The sequence below is a fragment of the Coenobita brevimanus genome, chromosome 100, assembly GCF_032717465.1.
Source record: "Coenobita brevimanus isolate Jiangsu-jjx chromosome 100, ASM3271746v2, whole genome shotgun sequence".
NCBI classification, from domain to species: domain Eukaryota; kingdom Metazoa; phylum Arthropoda; class Malacostraca; order Decapoda; family Coenobitidae; genus Coenobita; species Coenobita brevimanus.
This window is the reverse complement of record NC_137053.1, coordinates 27702401-27714961: the sequence shown is the minus strand read 5'-3', so window position 1 is coordinate 27714961 and position 12561 is coordinate 27702401. Positions and strand designations below refer to the sequence as shown.

Genomic DNA, 12561 nt, shown 5'->3' with positions numbered 1-12561 from the left:
AAGCACTTGATTCCGCATTGGTTTCGAGCAAATCGAAGCACAGTTCAGAAGCGGCTTTTATTTGAGCAAATGCTGAGCGGCCTGAAAGGGCCACGAATCGCTTGTTTTAACGATATATATGTATGCCTGTCTCTTTAAGGCACATATAATCACAGTGCTTCACCAGTTTCTTGGTCAGCTCTTTAATATAACTGTCAACCAGAATTTATAGCGTTTCATGAACTCATCTAATCAGCTCCGGAACAGTTCTCCCCTTCATTCATCCCCCATCAGTTATACAAAGTGTCCGAGAATCTCAGGGTGACTGGATATTGATTTTGACTCTTCAGTATGACATATTACAGAGGTACGAATTTTGCAGACTATACGCCTTTGTGCCATTCCTTTTTTTTTTTTTTTTTTCGCGTATAGATAAAAGAATAAATGGCTGGATGAATAAACAGACCATTGTGTATACATACATATAATTAGACAGAAAGGTAGACGCATATCTATGTGAATTAAAGAAGTATTTTGATATAATAAGAAAAAAGATCACAACCTGCTAAATCCGTCATTTATATTTCCCTGCAGGTCGTCCCCCTCCTGAGGTGACGTGGTGGACGGGTGGGCAAATGCTGTCCAACCGCAGTGTGACAGTGGGCGAGGAAGGCACCCTACTCGCTTCGCACGAGGTGGATGACGGCGTGATGCTGACCGTGGGTGAGGGCGTGGGCGTGCGGTACGTGAGGACCGTACTGACCATCCCCGCCCTCACCAGAGACTATGCAGAGGCTAACATCACTTGTCGTGCCTCCAACAACAATATCACCGAGCCTCTCTTCACGGTCGTCAACTTGGAGCTGTACAGTAAGTGATTTTGGTGTGTGTTGTTGGAGGATACACTTAGTAACCAACGTTAATTTGCTAAATGCTTTGGGTACAAATTTAGCCAGACAAATCTGCCTTAACCCCTTCATTACAATGATGTTTTCTTTATTTCATTCTTGCTTCCTCCAGACCATTTTGTTCGGTTTAGGATAAACTTTTTTCAAACCGCCCTCACCACAGATAAACTTCAGTACATTAAACCTTTCCCCAGCTGGAAAAAATCGTTTGGAGATAGAAAATTTTTCATCTCATAGGGCGTCCTCCAAATGAAGTGTTAATATGTGGTAAGGATATTTTCCAGCTAGTGATAAGCTGGGAGTCCATCCTGTTGTCCTACATGTGTTGGCAGTGATTTTGACTGGCTTCGTACCTTCATAGTCTGTCTCCTTCTATATTCGTATAAACTCATATACCTTTGCCAGATTCTGGCAGCACAACTTGCCTTAAAACATCCGATAATTTTGAACCAAAGTTTGTTTTGGTACAGTAAAATTTTCCGGATTTTGGAGGAAACTTCTGTAGCGAATTTATATACTCTTGCATATCCGATTGTACGAGTATATGAACTCTTTGTATAATCGGATTAGAGTTTGTTGGAGACCACACCTTGGCAGTACGAGTATTCTCGCCTACTAAGGATGATCTCGAACATCTGTTTTTTACATGTATATTTCTGCGAATGACACGTTATTCTTGTCATATATCATGTATGTGCAGTCCGTTTCCATTATCTGAAAAGTAATATGACAAGCAAGATGATATTGATGTGTTCCGTGCAAACATAAGAGTAAAGAAATAAAATTTGCTAGAAAGCCTCTTTATCTGGCGAGCACAAGACATCTTGTCTTGGTGCGAGGCATGGAGAGCACAATTTACCATGACAAGGAAAACTGTATTACTAGTGGAATTACCAAGTTGCGATTTTAATGTCAAAGTCATGTTTATTTTGGATATTTTGTAAATACATTGGTTCTCATTTAATTGGCAAGTTATATTAAAAGTTTTTTTTTTAAAGATAACATCTTTTGCTCAGCTACGTTTCACGGTGTTTTGATCTGCATTGTAGATTAAATTTTGGGACGGACCCAGGTCCGGATCCGAATCCTACCATACAATATCTCCAAAAGTTCTCAATGAAATTCAATGAAATTTTGTGGAATGGTGGGCCATGAGCCAAGAAAGAACTGCTTAAATTTGGGGGCGGATCTGGATCCGGATCCTGTATATCCCGCACTACATCTCCAAAAGTTCTCAGTGAATTTCAGTAAAATTTAATGGAAGGGTGGACCATGGTTCAAGGAACAATCGGTTAAATTTGGGGGGCGGATCCGGATCCTATGTATTCTACACAATGTCTCAACGTATCCGGATCTGGATCCTTTTTAATGGCATTAGCGGAGGTATGCGCTGTCTGAGTGCTTTCTAGTTTGTCCATAGATCTCTCCAAGTCACTCAACAGACACGTGAAGCCTCATATATCTTGCTTATATATGTCTGAGAATGAATATGTAAATATACTTATATAAACCTCTGATAATACTTGTATTTTTTTTTTGTTTTATGATTTTTTCTTATAGTCTGAAGATGATCTGTCTTGACAGAAGTATATGGCTGTACGTGTGTGTGTGTGCGTGTGTGTGTGCTTCAGATCTTGGTGAATTTCAGCAGTCTTGTGCATGGATAATTGTCTTAAACCCCAATACTACACTCTCCCTGCCCTTGTAATTTGCGTTATTCCCATTATGTAACCATGTACTGTACTTACGCGTCTCATGCATGAGCTAGTTTTTTCCCCTCGTACTTTTCCTTCTTTCATTATTCCCTCACATAATCCATCATCCTTCTCATTCGCCGCAGTAACATCCATGTTGTTGCGAGCCGGGCCAATTACTTCAGTCGTTCAGTAAAACCATTCTCTCGCTCAAGTGCCTCCACCAGCCTCGTCTTCACACTCCATCTACTTCATTGCCACTCCACCTCTCTCTCTCTCTCTCTCTCTCTCTCTCTCTCTCTCTCTCTCTCTCTCTCTCTCTCTCTCTCTCTCTCTCTCTCTCTCCAATAGTCAGTTTGATATTCAATCTGCACATGTTATATTTTCCAGAGCCATATATTTTCCTCTCTCTTATCATCACCATCACCACTCGCCAGTATTCTTTTCCATATTCACTACCTGTCCATTTCATATGCAGTCTGTATCGGAAATTGGCACAAATATCTTAAAGATAATTGAATACAGAATTTATTATTTCATACAAAAAGTATGAAAATTCCACATATATTATTCATTTTTAAATTATACTTAAATGTTAGATGCGTTATATAAACCTGTATTTAAAACATCTTAGATACATTGTCACCTACTTATTAAGTAATTTTTTTTTTTTATTCTATCGTACCTTAGTAATATTAGTTTAGAGAGGTCACTGCACTATGTTATCGATCGTCTAGAATGAAAGAGAATTTTGGGGCGTTTGCATAAGCATGTCTGCATAAGTTTCAGAAATGCGAGAGTGTGACTGAAGATATGGCTGAAAAAGTAGGTAGTCTAGAACAGTTTGGGTGGTTGGACGGTGGAATGTACCCTATGAATGAATGAGAATGTGAATGTATTGGTGGACATTTGTGTGGAGAAGGGCATGGCAGCAGCCAGTATCTTTTTTCAGACACAAGATGACTCGCGGGTATACATGGCAGTTGGTGAGACGGATGCAAGGTGAGTTGGAAGAATGTAAGGTAGTGACTGGCGATGTGTGTGATTCTCGAATGAGATAACTTGTACTTGATGCTAGAGTGTATAGATGATTGGGAAGTTAAACTATTTCTTCACTACATAATTGTGTCAGTGACAGCGATGCAAAAGCAGAGGTAAAGGAAGACAGAAGGAGGCAGTTGAAATATGACGGAGGAGCGATATGACGTGAGGTCAGTCTGCTCAGAAGTGCTAGTGACCTGAGATAATGTCGTGCTAGTGAGTAGTGACCTGTGATAGTGTCGTGCTAGTGACCTGTGATAGTGTTGTTAGTGTGTTGTAGTGACCTGTAATACCCCTGTGTGAATTTGTGCATGATGGCTTCCTCTGCGGAGAGTTGTGTCCCCACTGCAAGTTTCGAGAGGGAGTACCTTGAATTAAAGGAAGAGCTTCTCGAACGGAAGCGGGAAGTACAGGTTCTCCGGCAGGAGCAATCACAAATGAGGGAATTTTTGGAGATGTTGGAAGAGAGAGAGAGAAAAAAAAGGCTGAAGGTTGGACACTTGTTCACAAGGGTGCAACGAAGTTCACCTTTAACAAGCAAGCCGAAATAAGGACCACTAATGCATTTGACGCACTACGGGATGAATGTGAAGGGAAGGCAGAGAGGGAAGTAGAGAAGAAGGACGGTGAGAAAACTTCCCATACAGGTAAGTATAGTGAGAACAAAAAAGGTAAGAAAAATGTTGCTGTTGTTGGAGACTCCCAGGTGAGATATATTAACAGAACCATGTATACGCCACTCAGGGCGTACGGTGGCTAATGTGACAGAAAAAATTTCAAATATCATGAAGGATTGTGGATACAAGCCCACTGTGTGCCTCATTGTAGGAGGCAATGATATTAGTAGGCATAAAAGTGAGGTAATTTGGCAGCAATACAAGTTGATGTTAGAGAAGGTTAGGGAGAGGGGAGGAACCCTTTAGTGTTTGGTGTTTTGCCAAGGAGGCGGGTTGGAAGGGAGTGGTTGAGCAGGGCAATAGGGTTTAATTGCTGCCTTGAAAGGTATTGCAAAGATAATGCAATACTTTTCATAGACAGCTGGGACCGGTTTTATGGATGGAGTGCTTTGTATAGTTGGGATGGGACTCATCTTAGCAGGCAGGGAGTTACTGTTTTGTCTGGTATGATAGGGAGTTATAGTTTTTTTTTTTTTTTTTTTTTTTTTTTTTTTTTGAGGTTGAGAAGTAGATGTACAGGAAGTTACAGCAACTACACTCAGAAATCATTATTACCATGTTTGGATGGATGCATCAAGATTTGCAAAAGTAAGAACAACAATTTAACCATTACTGAAGATACATCCACTCAGGCACCTCAGGTTGAGAAGGCGATGATGGAGGACAGAACAAGCGATAAGTGACAGTACAAAAAAAAAATTTTATTAGTAAAGTAAAGAATTTCCCAGTTAGTAATAAAATAAAAAAATAGTAAGTCCCAGTGTAGAGGCATAACTACTCGTAATAGCCTGAAAGTGTACGACACAAACAGACGGAGTTTACGTAATAAAATGGATGAACGGAGGGCTTTAATTTGTACAGGGAAAATAGACATTGCTGTTATTAGTGAAACTTGGATGAATACAGACACTCGAGAATTTTTAGCACAATATCAGATAAAGGGCTATAATATTTTTGTGTCAAACTGTCTGGGAAGAAAGGGGGGCAGGGTAGCTATTTATGTAAAGAATTCATTAAACTGTTACAATAAAGCAGACATTAAAGTAAACAGAGACACAGAAAGTGTCTGGGTTGAAATTAGTAACAATAGGGAGAAATTAGTGTTAGGAGCTATTTACAGACCTCCAAAATTAAGCAGAGGCGATAGTAAATACCTTTGGGAGGAAATTAGGAAAGCATCACAGTCCAGCTTAGTAATAATTGTAGGGGATCTTAATCTGCCAAGGATAGATTGGAGAAATCAGGAAGGGGATGCAGAGTCAGAGGAATTTCTAGAGGTAGGTACAGGATAATTTCCTTTATCAGTATATCAGCGAGCCCACCAGAGGTAATAATACATTAGATTTGGTTTTAGCTAATAAAGAAAATGTCATTAGTGATATAGAGGTTGGTGGACGACTTGGTAATAGCGATCACGAAAAAATTAAGTTCAAATTATTTGGGATGTCTGTTCCATTGAAAATACCTCCACCGTTCCTAATTTTCGTCTAGGAGATTTCGTTGGATTAAGAACTTATTTTAGAACGGTATTCCATAGGGAGAATTGCTATTTTAGGGGATGCCAGGTCAGTGGGGAACGCCAGGTCATAGGTGAGGGGCAGGAAACAGGTGTGAATGTTCACCAGGTCTCTGGGGAAGGTGAGGACATAGGTGGGAATGTAGTACAGGTGACGAGGATTAACTCAGGTTCAGTACCAAGCACACGTTCGGCCAGAGAGAAATATAACGAGTTAGTAAATATAATACACGGAGGCCAAGATAGATATATTCCTTCAAAACCTTTTAGAACGAAAAATTCAGAACCAAGATGGTTAAACAACAGATTAAAATCTCTCATAGGCCAAAGGAAAGGACTATATAGAAAAATAAAACGTGGAGAGGAACACTTACAATAACCGGTACGCGATTTTAAATAGAGAGGTAAAGAGGGAGATACGGAAAGTAAAGAGAAGTTATGAAATTAAGGTTGCTAGTGAATCGGAAGAAAACCCCAAATGTACCGCACGAAAAATAAAGATAGGATAGGACCACTCAGAACAGAATCAGGTGACATTACTTGTGAAGATAATGAAATGTGCTCCATCCTAAACAATTATTTCATATCAGTATTCAAAGAAAATCTAGGCCTGCTCCCTCAAGCAGAAAATATTTACGATGATAATACGGAAAATATTCTTAGTAAAATAACCATTAGTAAGGAGGACGTATTGAAAGAAATTAATAAGTTGAAACCTCAAAAACTGCCAGGTCCGGACGATATATATGGAAAAATTATAAAAGAAACCAAAGAAGAATTATGTCAGCCACTTTTAACATTATTTAATGACTCTTTAAGTTCAGGAGAAGTTCCAAAGGCTTGGAAGACCGCAAAGTAGTACCCATTTTTAAAAAAGGAGATAAATCAGCTATGTCGAATTATCGTCCAATAAGTCTAACGTCAATAGTAGGAAAAATGTTAGAGTCAATTTTGGCAGAGAAGATTTGAGAACACTTAGAAAGATTTAATCTTACGAAAGTCAGCACGGATTCAGGCAAGGCCGATCCTGGCTCACAAACTTGTTGTCATTCTTCTCAGAGGTCTGTGAGGAAGTAGATAGCGATACAGCTTACGATATTATTTATCTGGACTTTAGTAAAGCTTTTGATAGGGTCCTACACGAAAGGTTAGTTAGAAAGGTTCGAGCACAGGGTATAGACGGCGATATCTTAAAATGGATAGAATCCTGGCTGAAAGGACGAAAGCAGAGAGCATTAATAAAAGGAATTAAGTCGGATTGGGGATTAGTAACTAGCGGTGTACCACAGGGTTCAGTACTCGGTCCCTTATTATTTATTATAGATATAAATGATCTAGACTTAGGAATCACTAGCAGTATCAGCAAATTTGCTAACGATACAAAAATAGGGCGTATCATTAACTCGACTGACGATTGCCATAACTTACAAAATGACCTCGATATATTGTTCAAATGGAATTTAACGTTGAATAATGTGAAGCACATAACGTAGGCAAGACCACTGGAGATACTAAATACAGCCTAGATAACAAAAAAATTAGCAAATCGGAATGCGAGAGAGATCTAGGAGTTATGGTTAGTAACGACCTTAGACCAAGGCAACTGTGCATTAATGCGAGAAATAAAGTAAATAGGGTCCTAGGATTTATTTCGAGAAGCGTGAACAATAGCTCATCAAAAATAATACTGCAACTTTATCTAGCATTAGTAAGGCCACACTTAGACTACGCAGTACAATTTTGGTGTCCTTACTATAGAATGGATATTAACTCGTTCGAAAATGTACAGAGAAGAATGACAAAAACGATACATGATGTTCGGAACCTGTCATATGAAGACAGACTGAAAAGACTAAGTCTGCACTCACTAGAGAGGCGTAGAGTAAGGGGAGACTTGAGGTGTTTTAAGCGGATGAAGGGTATAAATAAGGGGGATATTAGCAAGGTACTTAAAGTGAGCATACAGGAGAGAACTAGAAGTAATGGTTTCAAACTAGAAAAATTCCGGTTCAATAAGGAAATAGGTAGAAACTGGTTTGGTAACAGAGTTGTAGACGAATAGAATAAGCTACCTAGAAAAGTAGTTGCTTCTTCTTCCATTGAGAGTTTCAAGCATAGGCTAGATAAGCATATGACAAATAAGGGTTGGGTATAGAAGGAAAATCTTATATCCAATACTAATTCATACTTTTTCCTTTTCAGGTTACACTATGGTAGTCGCTGTTCTCCCCTCACACTTTTCTATAAAATGTCCAAGCCAGTTTTTCTATACTGCGTGGTGTTCTTTCTGACTTTTCCTGCCGGCTTCGGCTGGAGGGTTTGGAGGGCGGGGGAGAGCCTTCTTCTTTGCTGTCCTTATCTCATTTTAGTAGTTCAGTTACCCTTCTAGGAGTTGCCTAGCATGGGCCAACCGCCCTACTGCAGTTATCCTCTCTTCTTATGTTCTTATGTTCACAGTAGACATGAAAATAGAAACAGTAAATACTTTCGTATATTACATCTTCAGACAGAGTAACATAAAGATATAATAGCCACTCTGGCTGAAGATGTACTGATGAAAATTTTTACTGTCTCTGTTTTCATTTCTCCAGCAATCGATGGGCGAAGGGGTCACATAAACGATAAACACACTGTTCCATGTTAAGGCATGTGTTAAGGTATGTCCTCCTTGCAATTAAGTTGCAACATCAGATATAATTGCAAGATGGCTCTGCCCATGTTCTGTGAATTACTATTTCTGCATCAGTGTCGTGTCTTCAGGCGATGCTAAGGGATCTGGTGCCTTAAGTGCTCTGTGATCATGGAGAAAGAATGGTAATGAACAGTAAAAGGTGAATTATCTCAAACCTGATGTATACAGATGATGTAGTGTTGCCTGCAAATAGCGGACAAGAGCTTGATAGACTAGAGCAAAGTTTTGTAGATGTCTGTGAGCGTCGTGCCTGCTTTAAAAAAAAAATCGATTTGAGTGTGGTGATTACAAAAGGCTTGTATGAACGAGTTTAAGTGCCTTTTGTAACATACGGATGTGAGACTATGGTGTGGCATAAAAATGAAGTAAATAGTAAAAGCAGTGAAATGGGCTGTTGAGGAATGTGTGAAGAGTGCAGAGAGCAGATAGTATGAGGAATAATATGATTCTTGAAAGATGTGGAGTAAGGAAGTTTTTGAACAACAGAGTTGAAGAGAGTGTGCCTAGATGGTATGGCCATATGGAGAAAATGGGTGCAAATAGAGTGGTGAAAAGGGTATATCTGAACGAGTTTGAAGGTGAGAGGAGGCGTAGTAAGCTTAGAAGGTGGATAGATATGGTAAATGAGTGTGTGATGAAGAGAGATATAGAAGCTGAGGAGGCAAAGGAACTGACAAGGGATCTACCTGGCTGGACGAATTTTGTGCAGACAAGAGTTGGGTCCCCCTTTTTATGATTTGACAGTCGTCAGACTGACGCTGTCCAATAGACAAATACTCGTATGTAGCCACGTATGGACAGGTCTGCCTGTCAGGTGGAACCAAGATGGGGGAGGGGACAGTGGGTGGGTTGGGCGGATTGTCTGACCTGACCTGCGTGTAGCCGTCTACCTCACCTCCCAAATGCTTGAGGAGATCCGCTCGCATCTGGTCTATGGTCAGACTCAAATATGAAGTCCATTTGGGTGGGGCCCGAGCGGGGATTTCCCTCTCTACAGCTCTGCCAAACCTCCTCACTCTCTCTCTCTCTCTCTCTCTCTCTCTCTCAGTTGATTGAGAAAGTTTTTATATATTTATAAGTTTAGTTTTCTTCTATGTTGTTTCGACCTTTTTTCCACACCACCACTGAGGTAAAAGTCTTGGCGCATTTTTTTTTAAGAGGTTTCCCCAGTAGGCATAAGTCCTCTGTCTGACCTTTCTTCTAAAAAATATTTGTTCACATTCTATATAAGTTCTTTCTCCCGACTGTGGAGCTCACGAGAGCGAGTCGGAGTAGCTGCCATCGTGGGTGGGGATCAGGGAGGGAGTGACCGGTCACCTGTAGTCTGAGGTGGGTGTCCTTGACCTCTGGCAACGTTGGAAAGCGACGTTGTCACGTGGTGTGGAATTTATACAAATCATTGCTATTATCCTAAAAAGCGACACATTCATAGCACTATATAGCCTTATTTAATATATTTAATAAGTACAGAATATTTAATATACAATTTCAAATAGTAAATAGCTGACATATGACAGAGAGAGAGATAGGTACTGGGGCTGATACGGCAGAGCTGTAGAGAGGGAAATCCCCTCTCGGGCCCCACCCAAACGGACTTCATATTTGAGTCTGACCATAGCCGCTTCCAGGGTCAGATAATCCGCCCAACCCTCCCCCTGTCCCCTCTCCCTTCTACCCCACCCCCCACATACTTGAGAAAATCAGCCCACATCTGGTCTAGGTGTGCCCACGACCCCCAACCTGTGAGTCGGGTATAAATACAGATGTAGGAAAACGCATGTATAGATTTAGTTCCACAATATCAGTATGTAGTACACGAGGTGTCATCTGTAATGTCTTGATGCATCTTTCCTGCATAAGGTAATTAAATGTATGGTGTTTTTGTATTTATAGTACTTTATTAGCTTAAAATGTCGAATACGTTACATTGCAGAGATTAGTGTATGTATACTGTATTTTATATTAACCCTTCTGTAAATATAATTTCCAGAAATTTTGGTAAAAAGTATATTTGAAAATTTTGATGTCATGAGAAAAATTCATTCAGTTTTCTGGCCATTTAAGCAGGTTGTATATATAGCATGTGCATTTCCTTATAGATACTCCTCTCTATAAAAAACATAGCAAAATGTTACTTAGATATACCTGAATTATTTTTGATGTGCAGTACCATTAAATTAAGTATTCATTTCCTTCACACGTATCTATGTAGACATATATCATTCCCAGATGTCGTTTTGGTAATTCCATTCCTAAGGATGTATCTCTAGACGAGACATCTAATAAAAATGAACAGCTTTGGAGAGTTGGTTTTCGTTCACTCCCATGAAGGAAGGGTATTAGTGAGGAAAATGGGAAATATTAGAAAGAAGATTAACAACTGCAAAAATGCCGTCACGTGCTCAAAATTGTGTGTGTATATATATAAATCTGTATATATATATATATATATATATATATATATATATATATATATATATATATATATATATATATATATATGCTGAAATCCACAACGAAAAATGAAGCACGAAATATCGCGAGCACTTTCGTTTATTTACACGTTAAGGGGAGAGGGAAGTGAAGGAGGTGGAGTACACCTGTCACTTTTTTATAGAAATTTGCTTCGTAGTTTTTCTGTGATTTTTGAGGGTCTCAGACGTAATAGCTTATACTAGGGCCCTTTTGTCCCTACCTTATCAACTTACTTATTCCCATTTTTCTTATCTCCGAAAATATACACTGATTCTGGCATCCACAGTATTTTGTAAATATCTGAGAACACAATGCAGCCTTCCCTTCGTGTGATGTATTTGGTGAAGATTTTAATGGAGCCCAGAGATGTCATTAGCTTGAACATGAGTGTACGAGTATATGAGAACTGGAAATCATTCATCTTATGCTGAAGCCCTGCTGTATTGCAGTGGCCACACCTGCATGTAGTTCCCTGCTTCGGTTCTTTTAGCAGCAAATAAGTCATTTGATCTTAAAATTAATGGTCATTTAGACGGCCATGACTGATGATGAGTACAACATCTGGGTTTTGTTGCATATATGTGCTAATGATATTTAAATGTTGTCTTGCCCAGTGCTAGACGTTGTGTTTTATTAATTTTAGAGATGTTACATTAGGATCGTGTCTTATGTCCTCTTCCTCTCTGACCTTTTGCCTTGTGCAGTTTGGTGTTTCAGTGACCACCCCACAGGCAGTGTTTCCTACATTAGTGATGGAGCCATGAGATGTGAAATTAGTACATGGCTGCGCAGTGTGGTCAGTGTAATGTTATATATTGCTCTGAAGGCGTCGCTGTTTCGGGCCTTGGGTCGTGTCAGCCGAGTGCTAGTGATCTATGGGCATATGGTGACAGAGGAGTGGAAAGTCAAGCCTTAACGAGAGTATGTTTACTGGGTTTGTGAGAAGGGAAGATAAGCCTTTGATTATGAGGTTAAGAGAGTCTTCTGTTTCTCACAGTACCGGTACTGTTTTGTTTTTTTTTGTAAGAATTTTTCCTTGAACTAGATTTGTGAACGTAGGTTCGAAAGCGGCTGAGATTGTTATTGTCTCCTTCAAGGTAATTGCCTCCAAAGTAGCAACTTTGATCTGTTCCTCCAGTTTACTATATTGTTGAATTATGTGATTGCTTTTCTTAACCTCGGAGAAAGACATCTGGTTGTACCTTGTGTGACTTCATGTTGGCTTTCTTTGCTTTCATGGCTACTTTTCTTTCTAGGCATTTCCTCCTCCTTCTCTTCCTCTTTCTCCTCCTCCTTCTTCTTCTCTACTTGTTCCTCTTCTTCGTCGTTTAACGTCTTCTTACTCTAGATTCTATTTTCCTCCCTTCATCCCCTCATTTTCCTTCTCACATTCTCATCTCTTCCTTGTCACCCTCTTCTTCTCCACCTTTTCCTTCTTCTCTTCCCATCTCCCCATCCCTCCCTCCGTATCACCCTTCACCTCCCTTCCTCTTGATCGACCTTTCCTTCTTCTATTCCTATTTTCTTCAGTTTCCATTTTTCCCTTCCCTCCCTCTCTCACATTATCCCCTCCCACCTT

At 39.8% G+C, this 12561-nt stretch overlaps 1 protein-coding gene across 1 annotated transcript in view; it reads left to right on the top strand.

The window, feature by feature from the left end:
- The window catches only part of LOC145414614 (kin of IRRE-like protein 1), a 1118604-nt gene that overhangs the window by 634088 nt on the left and 471955 nt on the right, over positions 1-12561 (top strand). The window contains exon 5 of the mRNA XM_080284140.1: positions 574-849. Coding sequence (XP_080140266.1) covers positions 574-849 — 276 coding nt within the window. The remainder of the gene's footprint in view (positions 1-573; positions 850-12561) is intronic.